A 14474-nucleotide genomic window follows, 5' to 3' on the forward strand; every position below is an offset into this window, starting at 1 on the left:
GGGAATACTATGAAGCGGCATGCTTATGTGTATACTTTCTTCAAGTAAAAGGTATACTAATTGAGATTCAAATTAAATATCTACCTGAGCATCACCGCCTGAAGCGAGGGATGGTGGTGGTCCAGGTTGGTACATCGGAGGATATGGGGCTGGTGGTGCGCCTGCATACAGGCCGGGTGGCTGATAGCCAGGGGCTCCTCTAGGAGTGTAACTCATACCGGAGGTTGCCATCATTGCAACAGGGTGTAAACCAGGGAACATCATACTTTGTGGCTGCAACAGACAATTGCAAAGAAATTAATTTGTTGTAAAATTAAAAACGCAAGATAATAAAGAAGCAGAGGTTTGGTGATTCATTTGAAGCGACCATCTTGAGTTTCACATGGTTCAATCTATTTACTTGTTAATTTATTTTGGCTAAGACCAAGAAAAAATCAGCGACTCTCGATTCTTGAGGTTAAAAATCGTTATGTTAAGGTTCATTGAAGAAACAAGAAATTTCTTTGGTAATGATGCTTTTAAATTGATAATTCATGCTATTACAATCACAAAAATCTTTTGACGACCAAAAATAAGCATTTGAAGTTATTTTATGCTCAACCATACAATAATACAAATATACAGAAATAGTGATAGATTAACATGAGAAAAAGTTTTGGTTTGGCTACACTACTCATGTAAATATTAATGAAACTGAGATTCATCAAGAAAACATCCAAATATCATAAATATTAATGCTATGTCTACAGATTGTCGCTTCAAGTAAATGGGTTCCCAACGAACATGTTCTGCCTGTATTGAAAGACTACGAAGTACCATCATCATCAACCTAACTCGAGGTCAGATAGAATCAAATTCCACTCAAGATGCAAAAAATATAAGATCCCCCCCCCCCTGGGGGGGGGGGGGGGCAGCAGTTAACTCTTCTTCTAAATCGGATCCCATTTTGAGGTAAGGTTTAGAACAAAGGAACATGAGACTGCCATTTTGGGAATTGGTTCGGAATAATGAATGTAAAATAAAGACAAATAGCAGAATGAATAACTTACAGCCATAGCTTGAAGATCATTTTCATAACTTTGCCTTAGCTTGGCGCTAATTTGTGATTCTGCTGCAGACATATTGTCGATTGACCCCTTGACCGTGATAATTCGCTCCAGATTGAAACTGTTGATGTCATTAATGCTGAAATAAAAATAAAATAATGAAAGATTAACCATCGTTTTCTTCGTTAATTTCTTAACTGTTTAATGGTCCTTGCCGATCTATAAAAGCAATTTACAATTGAATATACTTCAAGAAAAAAGGAACTGGAAGTACAACAAAATACCGAGCAATTCGGTTGTGGCTAATTTTTATATTATTTGATATGATGTTCAATCAGCCCAATGAGCTTTTAAAATCTCTTTACTCTTTGCAATCTTTTAGAAAAAGTTTGGCCAAGGTAAAAAAGGAATTTATTCTGAGAAATTCATTCCAGAAAAAAGTTATTTCAAGTCTAAAAGCTTTTGCTGTGAGCTTTGGCTATACCTCTAGTTATTAGAAGTAAATAAATATATGAACTTCCACAGCTATTTTTCTTTGGTGTGTAAATATTCATGATCCTAAGCCATTCAATGTCTTGAAGCAATAGATTCAGCCATTCAAATTCTTGTTACAATAGGTTTAACTATGATCCTAAGTCACATTTTCCCCCACAGCAGCTTGCCGGACCATTTGCCATTCATATGAAATTTACTTCATTGATTGGCACATAGCCATACTATTTCTCTTGGCTGAGAGGAGGAGGTGGTGCTGCTGACATCAAAAGATACAATTTAACTGAAAAAGCTCTGCGCAATTTCTATCAAGGTAGCAATTGAATCAATCATACTCAAAATGACTTAAGCAACAAGAGTGGGATTGAGAGAAAAACAGTAGTAACAGTTTAAATGACCCGTTCTGAATCTCAGAGCGTTCAAATACTGCAGCAATGAATTAATCCCATTTTTAACTATCTTAAGGTTTGAAATGAGTTGATTGATACGTTTCTACCGATCTTTTTGTATTTTCATTTCTGGGGCTTCAGTCTTTTTGAGAATGACAGATTCAACTAGTGGTGCATACAACACCAACAATTCTTTCAATTTATCAGCAATAGATTTTTTGTGATTTGGAGAAATAGAAAGCATAGAAAAGGAGATTTTAGTACCTGGAGACTGTAATTTTTGTGTCCGTATCTTGCATTATTCTTTTTATTGTATTTCCACCTTTCCCAATGATGCGACCAATCAGATTGTTGTGAGCAAGAATTTTTAACGTAATTTCACTGCAACAGAGGAGAGAAATATTTGTTAGACATACAAAAAGATTAGATACTTTGACATGAGCACAATCAGAGAGATCAAAATATTCAATGAAGCAAAAAATCCATGCAATTCTATCCATAAACGAACAAACCGCGAATTTTCTACCATTTTTCCGCCACCATTTTGAAGGGATTCGGCATTTCGATAATCCAACTTGGGATTCATTTTCCTCAAGTTGAAAAACCTCTGAGTGCTAAGGTAAATGCACTTTCATAGATTAGCAGCCTTCAAATTTGCTTCCTGCTCTTAGTCGTAATTTTTAGACGGGTTGAATATTTTGGAAAAATAATAATAGAATCGTTTACTTGTCCCAAAAAATTGTCGACTGTGAGTTTCATGCTTGTCTGTCAATAAACAATAGAGATGTCAAACTTCCACTTTGAGCGTTGAGCAAACTTCCAAACTGAGCAGAACCAATATCCCTTAAAAATTTTTCCCCCTTTTCACGTCTATATTTTATTCTCTTTTCACGGCCTTTCCGTGCAACATTTTAGGGATGCACACAAGAGCATTTCATCAAGCATTTCCAGCACTTCTGAGCATAACCACAATCCACAGTTGGAATCCCCCCCCCCCCCCTGGGTCAAACTGTTTCACTACAAGAAAATTTGATCTTCTTCAATGCTCAAGCACAAAATAAAATACTAAATAAAAAAACTAGGCCCTGCCCTTGGCTCAATCTAGATGTTCGAAACTATTAGATCAATTTTCTTTCATGTTCCTATTGAGTGGAAGCTTACAAGTTAAAACTGTGCTAGTTTCTCTCACTTCACCCATTTTTTTAATAATTTGGAACTTTTAAGTCTAAAGTTGCATAGTTCTATAATTTTTTGCGAGAGATATAATGAAACCTCTTGTCCTTTATTATACCTGACAGCCCCTAATGAACCTTCTCTACAAGACTTACAATAGGAGAGGGGGTATTATCCTAAGTGAAAATGTTTCTACTTTCTTCTTCATTCTTTTGCCTCTTAAAATTGTAGTGATTACCAATTGCCAAATTAGCACTAGAGGATGGACACACAGGAGCGTAAGGTGGTCTCAAGTAATGAGTTTCCATGCTAAAATATAAACTTCTTTTCAAATGAGTTGCTTGCTTGGAAACTGAGGGTGAGCTTAAGTAATTTTTTGCCGATTTCATTAACATGATTCGTGCACCCTTAGCGGGAAAAAACTAAGCACTTCTAAGCGCCCTTTGAGGGCATATCTGAGCACATTTTCCGAAAATTTTCCGGTTTAAAAGAACATTTACAGCAGCTTCCTGAGAGCAAACTAGATTCACTTTTCTGACGAAATGCAAGTGTACCTAATCATAGCACCACAGCATGTTACCATTGATCTGACGTAAAATTTTAGCTTACCAAACAAGTAGTCAACCAATTCTGTACCTAAATTTACTCGACATAATAATGAGTAGTATTCCGCTTTGATGCATTCTTTCGGTTTTAATAAATGTTACAATAAATAAAATAAAATTTTTTTAAACAAATTAGCTCTTTACCTTACTTTTGGTTATATGAGGGAACTGAAGGTAAACTGATAGAATTAATCCAGTATCTGCATGCTAACTAATAAGTTGGAATTATCTGCATTAGATGCTTCAACTCGATTACAAGTGGAAAAATTCTTGATAAAGGAGTTGATTTCCTAATCCGCTTTCAGAATGATGCAAAGAGTTTTGATAGGTGACACACTGATAGATTTTTTATATTGATTTGACGTGAGATAGCTCTGCTTAAAGTTGTACACAATCACACAATGTTACATGTATAGGGAGTGTCAGAACACTCGAAAAACTGAATTGAGAAAAAAATTCAAGCAAAATAGGGGAAAATTGACTCATATTATACGCGGGGAGGTTGAAAAAAGGATCAAAGAGAAATGAGCACTTTTCTGAGCACTCTCCTGAAAACTAAGCACTTGTAAGGCCTTAGAAACGTAGTCTCAAAACTAAGAAATTCTTAGCTCTTTTCTAAGCTTGCACAAAAATATCCCTTGACAGGGATTAATCAGTAAACTCACACCCTTCAAATTAGCGAAAAAAGTGGGATTTTAGCGATCTGAAGGGAGCATAAATATTATTCCTTCTATCATAACTGATACTTACCCTTTGCTGGTGGAGTTTGCTTCTTGCTGCATAACTTCTAAAATTTTTTTACAAGCATTTGTACAATTTTCTGGGTTTCCGTAAATTGAAATAGCTTTTTCTAATGATCCAACATTGTCCTTCCGATGAACATCAACTCTACAACAGTAAACGAAAATAAAAAAATAAAAAATCCTCAGATCTAAATAAGTTGTAAAGGGAACTGGTTTCTGATTTGTTAGTATGCAAAACATTCCTAAAATCTAATTACACACTTTAGACTGTTAGTTGAATTCAAGAAGCAAGCAATCTTTTGCAAAATCACAGATGCTGTTCCTTCAAAAAAACAAAATGACTGATCTGAAATAAAGAAATTTCGACGATAAGCCTTCAACTGAGTCATGCAACCTAATCAAAGTTTAAGTTGGGAAGGTCGATGAGGTATAAAACCCAATCTGTCGTACAAAGATCAAGCCATGTTTGGCATCTTACTCGAAGCTACAGTTTTGATTGATGAAACACTTTCTCTCAAATCTTTTGACACAAACATCAGGAGTTCCTCAATTTGACAGATGCATTTGAGATGCTAGGTGCACCAAACTAGCACTGCTACCCACGGCTGCCAAGTAAGTTTATCTTTGTTCAGGCTACCCACAAATTAACCCAAAAAACCCATTTATATCTATAAAGGCAAAGGTTTTAATCAAAAGGCTTCAGCAGAGTATATGCTCTGATTAATGTTAGTAATATTGTTTATAACACTACTTCATTTAGAAGCGTTAATGAGAGCTCACTAAAACTGAAAAGAAACTCATTTCCGTTACCTTAATTTTTGTTAGTGTGATTGGAACATTGGAAAATTGAGTATTAGTGAGAGTGACACAGAAAAAATATCCACTAAAATCCACTAAAAACACAAATTGGTAGCTAGAAGATAATACAAATCGGAGACAAATTAATTGAGTTTGCAGGTGCTTCCTCAGAAAGCTTCACCAAAAAGGGGGAAAAAAAGGACTTTTACCCTTGGATAAGCCATGAAATCATCATAAACAGAGAGGAATACAAAATAATAGGAGATAGTTCTGAGATTAAGGGGTTTAACATTCGAAGTATGTACATAATTTTCAAAAATCGGATAAATGACTAAAAGTGAAAGGATAGTGTTCTATCCATGTTTAGGAGAACAGTGAACATTTTGATTGCCACTGAATGTGTTTTAAAAAAGGATGAGCACAATTCAGAGAAAATTTGGAGGACCAGATGTCAAGAAGAGAGGAAAATTAGTGGAGGGATTCAGCATGTCATAATAGAAATCAGAACACTCACAGACGTTATAGAATGAAAATAGTAAAGGGTCATCTTGGACATACCAAAATCAGTAGGAGACATATAATTGACTAAGAAGAGAGTTTTCACAGATCCTGTATTGCTATCATGTAGGTTCTGCAAATTAAAACTTCTTAGCTGTATTAATCTTCAAGTTTTCTTTCAGTAATGATTTTCTGTTCTACAGGGTGTCCAACAGTTAAGGCACCATACTTCGGGAATCAATTTTTGGTGTGAAAATGAGACTTTTTATTTCAAAAAAACTTTCTCTGAAAACGCTTCCTTCTGCCTAGAAGGCCTTCAAGGTTGTGAATTTTTTCCTGATATTTGTCCATAACTGTTTTTCAAAGCGTCAAATGCTAGGGAAAACTTAGTTTCGAGAGTAATTTACAGTGTACTTTCCTTCTTAGTGTTTTCAAAGGTTTCCACGTTCACAGAAAGGCGGTAGGCAAAAAATCTACACCTAAAAAGTTACTCTCATTTTTTCTAACAGAGATCTTGCCACCGCCTTCCACTTCCTATTGGACTGTAAACGTTTAAAACCACCAAAACATGAGAATCATGCTAATAATAATTCTAAAAACTCGAATTTTACAAACATCTGACACTAAACACACGAGTTGCAGCCAAATGGGGGAACATCCTAGCTTTGATGGGCGGTACCACAAACAGAGAGCATTATCAGTAAAACTTTCATGAGCCAAAGTCTTAATTTGACTTAAAAAACCAATGACTAAAGAATGGTAAATTAACTTCCAGACACCCTGCATAGTATCCCAATGTCCTCAAGACTCAATAAGGGAAATTTTTTCAGTCATCATGTCATTTAAATTTTGATTTTCCCAGCATAACACTAAAAATCAACTGTGAATCATGAAAAAACGATTATGAGGAGCATTGAGTTTGTAAAAAGACTACCGTAGTGTGCCAGAAAATAATCTGAAAAACCAATTGACTGAGAAAAGCTGACATGGAAATCCTCAATATTGGCAGGCAAGGGCAATCACTAACCTGCTTCTCTTTAACTTACAACAGACTCAATCAACTGGTGCTTACACTGGTTCAAAACTCAAAATCTACACTTTTTGGAGAGGGTTTCCATTAGTTACTTTGGGGTTCATTTTCATGTGCATTAGGTAATATACTGTCCGATAACATTGTATAAGCATATATGTCGATTTCTTGATGAATAGTACCTACACTCCTACAGTTACCGAAACTTCACGATGAATCTTTTTTCATCATTTTTGCCGTAATCTTTTGCTTGCCTAATAATGACCAAAAAGATATTTCATACAGCCGTTGCAGTGTAAAGTACAAATAACTGAGTTATTAGATTAGTGATCGGGCAAAAAACCAATATGTGCCTAGAACTTTTAACTTTCATTGCAAGGCTAATATTTTTTTGTTATTTTGTTCTTTAAAATGCCTTCACAATTGAGGCGCTGGCGCAAAGAAGGCACTTCTCCAGTGCTGTGCTTAAGAATATTTGCTACTTGTCATTCACTGTAAGGAAAGCGAATTAGCATTGCATTGCACAGAAATTTTCACTGAATATTCTCCATGAGTCTACAATGTTCGATAGAAAAATTTCAAAAAAAATCACTCTACAGCTTCTCTCTGACATAAATTAGTGACATAGATTATGATAGCTATGATAGCTAAGAAGTGCCCTTTTCACATCTGGCGCCTTAATTGAAGTAATAAAAATAAGTACATAAGTAAAACTGATAATATTCTTTTTCTGAGACAGAGACTTGACTCATTCATCCACCACATTCTTAATTACCAAAAAAAAAAAAAAAAAAAAAAAACTGTGCTCATACAAATCCATTACAGTTTTACATTTAATGAAAATAAACAATTTAAAAATGACGAAGCATGCTAAGCAAGAGCGATTAGAGCAAAATCAAACTTTAATTACCTGGCCCTGGTTTGTTGAGTGATTGTTCTAATTGTAGAACCCTGTCTTCCAATAATAGCACCAACCATGTCTGACTGAACAAGGACACGGAGAGGAAAGTCTGTTTGGCGGCCTGGCTGGCCGGGAGCATTTGAGAATCCACCCGACTGGAAGCGTGACCCTCTGGTCCGGCTCCTTCGGTCCATGGCTAAGTCTGCTTTTAAAATGTTGCCATCAATTTCGTAACCGTTTACTTCACTTACAGCCCTGAAACACACAAGTTAAGTTACCTTTAGTTCATGAACTGAGATCTAGGACTAAAAAAAAGATGCGCCATGGTGTCTACTGTCTACAATTCTTGACCATGCTCAATATCAGATTTTTCCCTGATTTTCAAGAGCTCATTTCCTAATGAGAAACCGTAAATTTTCCCCTCTCCCAGGATTTTCTGGGGGGGAAAATTCAATTTTCCGGAGTTTCAGACATAAATACCGATTTTTTCCCCATCTTCCAGCTGATTCTTTGGCGCACATCCACATTTTTACCTCCAAAAGCTCTCCTGATGTTTACATTATCTGGTCAATGAAAGTTTCTCTGTTAGTGTGATGATTTGATGACTCAAAAAGGTCATTCAAGACGTCAAAAATGACGGTTTAGGTGCAATGACATAAACCTTAAAGACAATAGATACAAAAAATTCCCGCAAAAGTTGAAAAATAAATAGTCTCTAAGCTGTAGAAGAAAATTCTCGGTTTCAGGAACAGATCCCTGATTTTTCCGTGGAATTGTTCACTCACTGATAATCCCGGTTTTTCCCGGCCCTGGACACCATGGATAAGAAGCTCCGAATATTTTCGTGGTTTTTCGCCTTTTCCGCGTCGCTGCATCCAGCACTTCTAATTGTAATTTCAATTTTTCCCCCTTTTTCTCTTTCTCTTTTTTTTTTTTTTTTTTTTTTTTTGCATGTGGAAGCGTCCGCCCATGAGCACCACTAAACCGTTAAAAAGTGATAATAGATATATGTAAAAAAAAAAAAAAAAAAAAAAAAAAAAAAAAACCCGGAGTCTGTGTTTTTGTTTTTCAAACATTCATTTATCAATTCCTCTTCTGAAGAAAAAAAGGGGGAAAGAAGAAGAAAAAAACTCCAATTCAAAGGCTCTGAAAACTTGAGGAACTGAAGTAACGAATCTAGGTAAATATATTTTTTTCAGCATCTCGCGAAGCACTTGAAATAAGGAAAGTAAAAATAATTCGAGACTCACTGTTGAGCTTGTTCGGGTGTTTCAAAACTGACTTGAAACGCTTTGGCAGCTCCATCCCTTGACGAATTCAACTTTTCGAAATTTACGATTGTACCGTGCGAGCTGAGAAGGGCCTCGATGTCCTCGTTTCTGGTCTGATTTGCAATATTACTAACTATAACTTTAGAACTTGAACTGAAATAAAAATAAAATTAAAAAAGAAAATTAGTCGATGAGGAAAAATGGGCAGGATAAAAACGAAAAAGAAAATAAGAGATGGAAGCTGCCAATTATGATGCGAGAGGCTAAGTGACTTCGAACGCTATATTTTGTGACAGTGGATCTAAGAAGTGACTTCTGGAAATTCTCCCATATTCTGAATATAATAAGAAGATAGCCGAGTTCCTGTCAAATCCCAATCAGCGGGTCTTCAGTAGCGGGGGTCGGGGGGAGGGGGCATCAATGCAAAAGGTCTACGTTCCGAAGTTATCGTCATCTCCGCGAGTGATCGACTGAAAAAGTATTGTGATACGTGAATTTTTTTTCCTTCTCACTCGTAGCGAGCTTTCGAGTGGAGTCGCTCAATGAGCTGCTCCCACTACAACCGAGACTCCCGCGGCCAAACTGAGGTCACAGACTGCTTCATTCATTAAGATTTGAACCGACGACTTCCGTCGAGTCACACGGCATCTTTGCTGCCGGATTGTCATCGAAAATTCCCATTTTTTTCGGATTGATATGCAACTTTTGTATACCACAGGAATGGAGCTCTTGCATGCGTCAGAGATTTGCGATTTAAGTGATTTTTCTCCTGAAAAAGTTCGCGAGAGACAGGACGGTGAGTGTGTGCCACTGGTTTTCTCTGAAACCAACGCCCAAGCTCTAAAAAGCTCCTGCTGAAGTTAGCTCCTAGGTAGGAGCCATTGGTTTTCTTTGAGACGAACTCCCGCTCAAAAAAAGCTCTCAAAGTTGCGGTCTAATAAAGGAAATTCTCCACCGTACGCTGAGAGACCACAGGACAGCTAGCAAATATAATGACAGGGCTGCCACTTTGTTCAGGGCCTTCAAAGCTGGAATCACGGCAACCTTCCTGATGTCATTGCTCCCTATTCTATGCAGGGCGAGTTCGACTAGATACAGAGGTGGACTCACAGGGTAGCGAGGGGGATCCCTTCCCCTGCGACCTCAACTTAGAGAGAGCTTTTCTTGAGCTTGGGAGTTCGTTTCAAAGAAAACCAGTGACACCATCGTGTTTCTCGTGAAATTTTAAGCGAGAGTACGTATGCGTACGAATTGCAAATCCTTCGACATGTAAGAGCTCCATTCCCGAACTTTTGGCATTTTTCGGGGGGCAAATTTCTCGCCTTTTCCGAGTTTCTAAGTCGCTTCTTTCTTCCGACGTTTCAGGTTTTCCAGACCGTTGGAAACGTTGACGCGAATTCAGCCTCATACATACAGCTGAAATATTTTGGAAAGAATGGTAAATTCTATGATGATTCTACTTGAAGTAGAAGTAGTACCCTGCAGTATCATGGCGTAAATCAAGTGCCTTGATTACTGACACAATGATACTGTACGGTAAAGATAACCAGACAGCTGGTAGCGTTTACTATACTTTCAATACGACGCAGTATTCGCAATCATGGGGTGTGTTCGTGATTACCATTCTCATATCGCTGAACCCTTATGCCCTTTTTCCGTGTTGGTTTTCTCGTACATTTTTCGTCTAAATGCACCCCCTTAAAACCTATAAACTGCACTGGAAAAAAAAAAAAAAATCGCTTAAATCTAGAGTCCAGACTCTGAATAACATTGACGAGAAAAAATACTCTTGATTCAATCCGATTTTTCCTTGAATCAAAGAGCCGAGCCTCTTGATTTGGGCAAATTTCCTTTGGATTCAAGAAAGAGGCCGATTGAATAAAGAGTATTTTCTCTTGTTTATGTTTTTAAAGGTCTGGAATCCAGATCCAAGCGACTTTTTTTCCAGGGAGACGAAAACATTGAAATTAGCGATTTGGTTCAAGTTTCCAGGTCCTACCTCTCCCAAGGGGTGGTTCCACTGTGCGACGGGTCTCTCTGCGGCCGCGGTCAAGAAGTTGGCGAAGATTTTTGGGGGTACTTTTTACAAGCGAGGTGACTACTCCTTCAGAGAGCGCGCGGACCTCTCCTTGCGAATTTATCCCCTTTCTGCCCTTTCTCCGCGTAAGGTGCGAGGGAGAGACAAACTGTAGGAAAGAAAGAGCGGGACAAGAGAAAGAGAACCCCCCCCCCCTCACCACCGTCGAGCAGATTACACGGTCGGAAGAAAGACAATAGCGCGGCAAATAGCCCCCATTGTTTCCGAAATTCGAATGTTGGACCTGAGCTGGGGTGGAGGTAAAAGAATGCTATTGAGCGATTGCGTAAGGAGTGACCTGGGGACTTGAGCCCGCGATTCTTGGAAATAAACGATTATATTTTCAGGTGAGCCTCGAGGCTTGTGCGGTTCGCTCGCTAAAGGACTCATGCGTAAAATGACTTACTCTATTTAAGTCATAAAGAGCAGTTTATTTTAACGATTAGCCGAATGGACTGAAGCGTCCTTCCAGCGACCATGCGATAGTGCTTGAAGAGCTGTTCCAATTTGGTTTCTGATACGGGAAATTTGAGAAAAATCCCTTTAAAGATGAGAAAATGTGTCGCCATGTGACGTCGCATGGCGGCATTTCGCATCGTATAAATCCACGATTTTGAGAAGGATGGAAGTTCGATATTTTATAAATCCTTTTTATTGAACTTTGAACTCCTTTCATGTGCGCACGTCTATTGTGTGAAAAAATGGCGATGTGAAACCTTGTGAGGGGGAAAAAAAAGAAACTACAGCCCTTATCCGTTCTCCAGCTTCCATTAGGTTGACAGTTTTACACGGGCGTGAGTGCACGTCCAATTTTGATCAGAGTGGAGGGACATCATTCATCATTTCTTGCCATACGAAACATATCTGAAAGGTTTTCTTCATTTGAAAACTAGGCGAAGCAACGATTTTCAGACTGATGACTCCCGGCTTTTTGACGGTAATTGGTTCGAGAATTTGATCGTGTATCGAGGATTTACCTTCGGTAAATTTACGAAAAACCCAACACGCTGTTCAACATCCACCTAGTAGGTAAGTTGAATGTTGGAGTCCCGAAAGTAAAAGCTTCCACCATTGCCGAGATAGCATGGAGGGCCTCTTGTCTCTGGTCTCTGTGTCGCGACTTTCCTCGCGAGATTTCCTTCGGCAAAGGCGCGTCGCGTCGCGTCGGCGTGAGGTGGGATGGGCGGAGCGGCGTCGTGCAACGGGAACGGGGGAACGCTTTAATCGTTTAATAGCGTTTCACTTCCACTTCCACTTGTCCACTATAAATAGTATGCCGGTAGTGTGAGCACCCAGACGGCCACGGCCGGTGGGCGAAAATGAGCTTCTAATTGAGTGCAACCCGACGAGCTGATGAAGTGACGAAGGGGGCGGGGGGCGTTCTACGCTGCCGAGGTGTCTTCCACACGCGTGGCCGTTTTCACCCACACCTCAAAACTTGGAGACTCCTCGATGGACCGCGACGGTGCTTACTCAGTAACATTTTACGCAAACCAAGTATAACACGTGCCAATGACCCAAAATCAGGCTGCAATGGTGTTTACGATCACATCAGAGTCGGAAAATTCAAGCTTCCAACTCCGAGGTGACTTTTCTTCGAATTTAAAATTTCCGGACTTTTCGATTTTCTTTGATATTTACGAGACAGCTCGCGCGCGAAATCTCTTGAAATTGAAGAAAAATGCATCGTTTTTCGGGCGGAGGAAAACATTTCAGGGTTCCACACCTGAACTACCTGAACTTCCAAGAGCTTTTCACCCTGATCTAGGTTTGCTGTAAATGATCGATTCGATAGGTGGGGCAGCCCGTCCAGACGGATATCGACTGTTTAACGTACGATTCAATGCGCTATCTGCAGTCTACGGTGCATTCGAGCATCGATCCGTCGTGGTCAGTGTAAATGGGAGTATAAATAGTGAGCCTGACTGGTGCGGTCCGTGTTGCCTTTCCGCACGAAAATTGACATTTTATAATGATGAAAATTGATTGGTTGTGGGGCGGCTCGACGGACGACACCACTGTGTGCAGTGATGCTGGTCACGAGTCTGATCTCGTCGCTTCTCTGACGTAAGGACGTATCTCGATTTCCACGCAATAGTCCCGGAAAGCATGGAGTTATATGAACAACAGGGATCACGGAGAAATCGAGGTACGCTCTAACGCTAGAGGAGCTACGATCCGTGGACTGGGCATGGGCTGTCTGGCCTGCCCCGGGTCCGGAATCTCGTGTCCGAGGCCCCAAGCTAATGTCCAAGTCATAAAGGGTTGCCGCTCTCACGTCAAATCAAAAGTTTCACATCCGCCACACTGGAAAAAAAAACACATTGGATCTAGAGTTCAGACTCTTAAAAACATCGGCAAGAAAAAATACTATTGATTCAATCAGATTTAAGCTTAAATCAAGAACCAAGCCTCTTAATTTGAGCGGATTTCCTTTTGATTTAAGCTTAAATCTGATTGAATCAAGAGTCCTTTTTCTTGTCAATGTTTTCAAGAGTCTGGACTCTAAATCCAATGTGTTTTTTTTTTTTTTTTTTCCAGTGCATATCCGACCGAATCCTGACCATAATCCGACTGTCCGATAATTTTACAAAATTGGTCGGATACAAACAGAGAAGATATATTTCAGAGACCGCGTAGAGCTATTTTCCCTGGAGTGTAAAACTTACTTCCGGTGGTGAACACTCAGATCCGCCTGATCATGATTCGTGAACGTGGAAGGGAGCAAATGGTTTAGCAAATCCTTTCCTAATTTGTGAAAACTCGTTTGACAAAGTGATCACTCCGACATTCATCGGTTATCATTTGGATGCTCAACGAGTTTCTCACCGATCATTATCCGGCGAAAGATTACGTTGAGAAACAGCTCTTGGATGTAAGAATCCGTGCTTTATGGACGCCTGTGTTGCATATGCAAATAATTGAAGGCGCACTGGCTGACGAAGTTAGCACTGACTCCCGAACTTAACTTTAGCTTCATCCGGTTACATTGCTCAGATTGATAGGAGAGGATCTTTAAGATATCGACGGTGAAACTACCAGACCACGTACCTCGTTCGGGTGTTAAGAAATCTCCGCTCCTATTTAATATTTTTGAAGGAGAACAAAACAATAAAATTAATTGAAATTTTCGCAGAATTTTCTTCGTCAAGAGAAGAAAAAAAAGGACGTTTTCAAGAATTAACAATGAGTAGCTTTCCATTTAAAAAATGAAGTATGACTGGAAACCTACAGCGTCGCTAACCGAGATACGTGATCTGGTACTTTCGCCGTCGATATATTGTATCTGCATACGAGCAGAGAAAACATATTTTAGAGACTCTGAAACGACAATTCAAGCAACATGATAGGGAGAGGTAAGTTATTTTCAGAGGTCAAGGCTACTTTACGCCTTATAATAGTGAGCAACTTGCTACGTACTTATTACAGTTGCCAAATGGTGACTAATGAA

General features: G+C 39.0%; 1 protein-coding gene across 3 annotated transcripts in view; it reads right to left on the bottom strand.

The window, feature by feature from the left end:
• The window catches only part of LOC109034007 (insulin-like growth factor 2 mRNA-binding protein 1), a 93164-nt gene that overhangs the window by 12294 nt on the left and 66396 nt on the right, over positions 1 to 14474 (bottom strand). For 2 of the 3 annotated variants that reach the window (XM_019046905.2, XM_019046903.2), the window contains exons 3-8: positions 8926 to 9099; positions 7685 to 7930; positions 4456 to 4593; positions 2192 to 2308; positions 1050 to 1185; positions 85 to 273 (exon numbers count right to left, since the gene is read on the bottom strand). In XM_019046905.2, coding sequence (XP_018902450.1) covers positions 85 to 273; positions 1050 to 1185; positions 2192 to 2308; positions 4456 to 4593; positions 7685 to 7930; positions 8926 to 9099 — 1000 coding nt within the window. Of the gene's footprint in view, positions 1 to 84; positions 274 to 1049; positions 1186 to 2191; positions 2309 to 4455; positions 4600 to 7684; positions 7931 to 8925; positions 9100 to 14474 lie in introns of all 3 variants that reach the window. The other variant, XM_019046904.2, reaches the window with a different exon arrangement.

This window comes from Bemisia tabaci, chromosome 1, assembly GCF_918797505.1.
Source record: "Bemisia tabaci chromosome 1, PGI_BMITA_v3".
Classification (NCBI taxonomy): Eukaryota; Metazoa; Arthropoda; class Insecta; order Hemiptera; family Aleyrodidae; genus Bemisia; species Bemisia tabaci.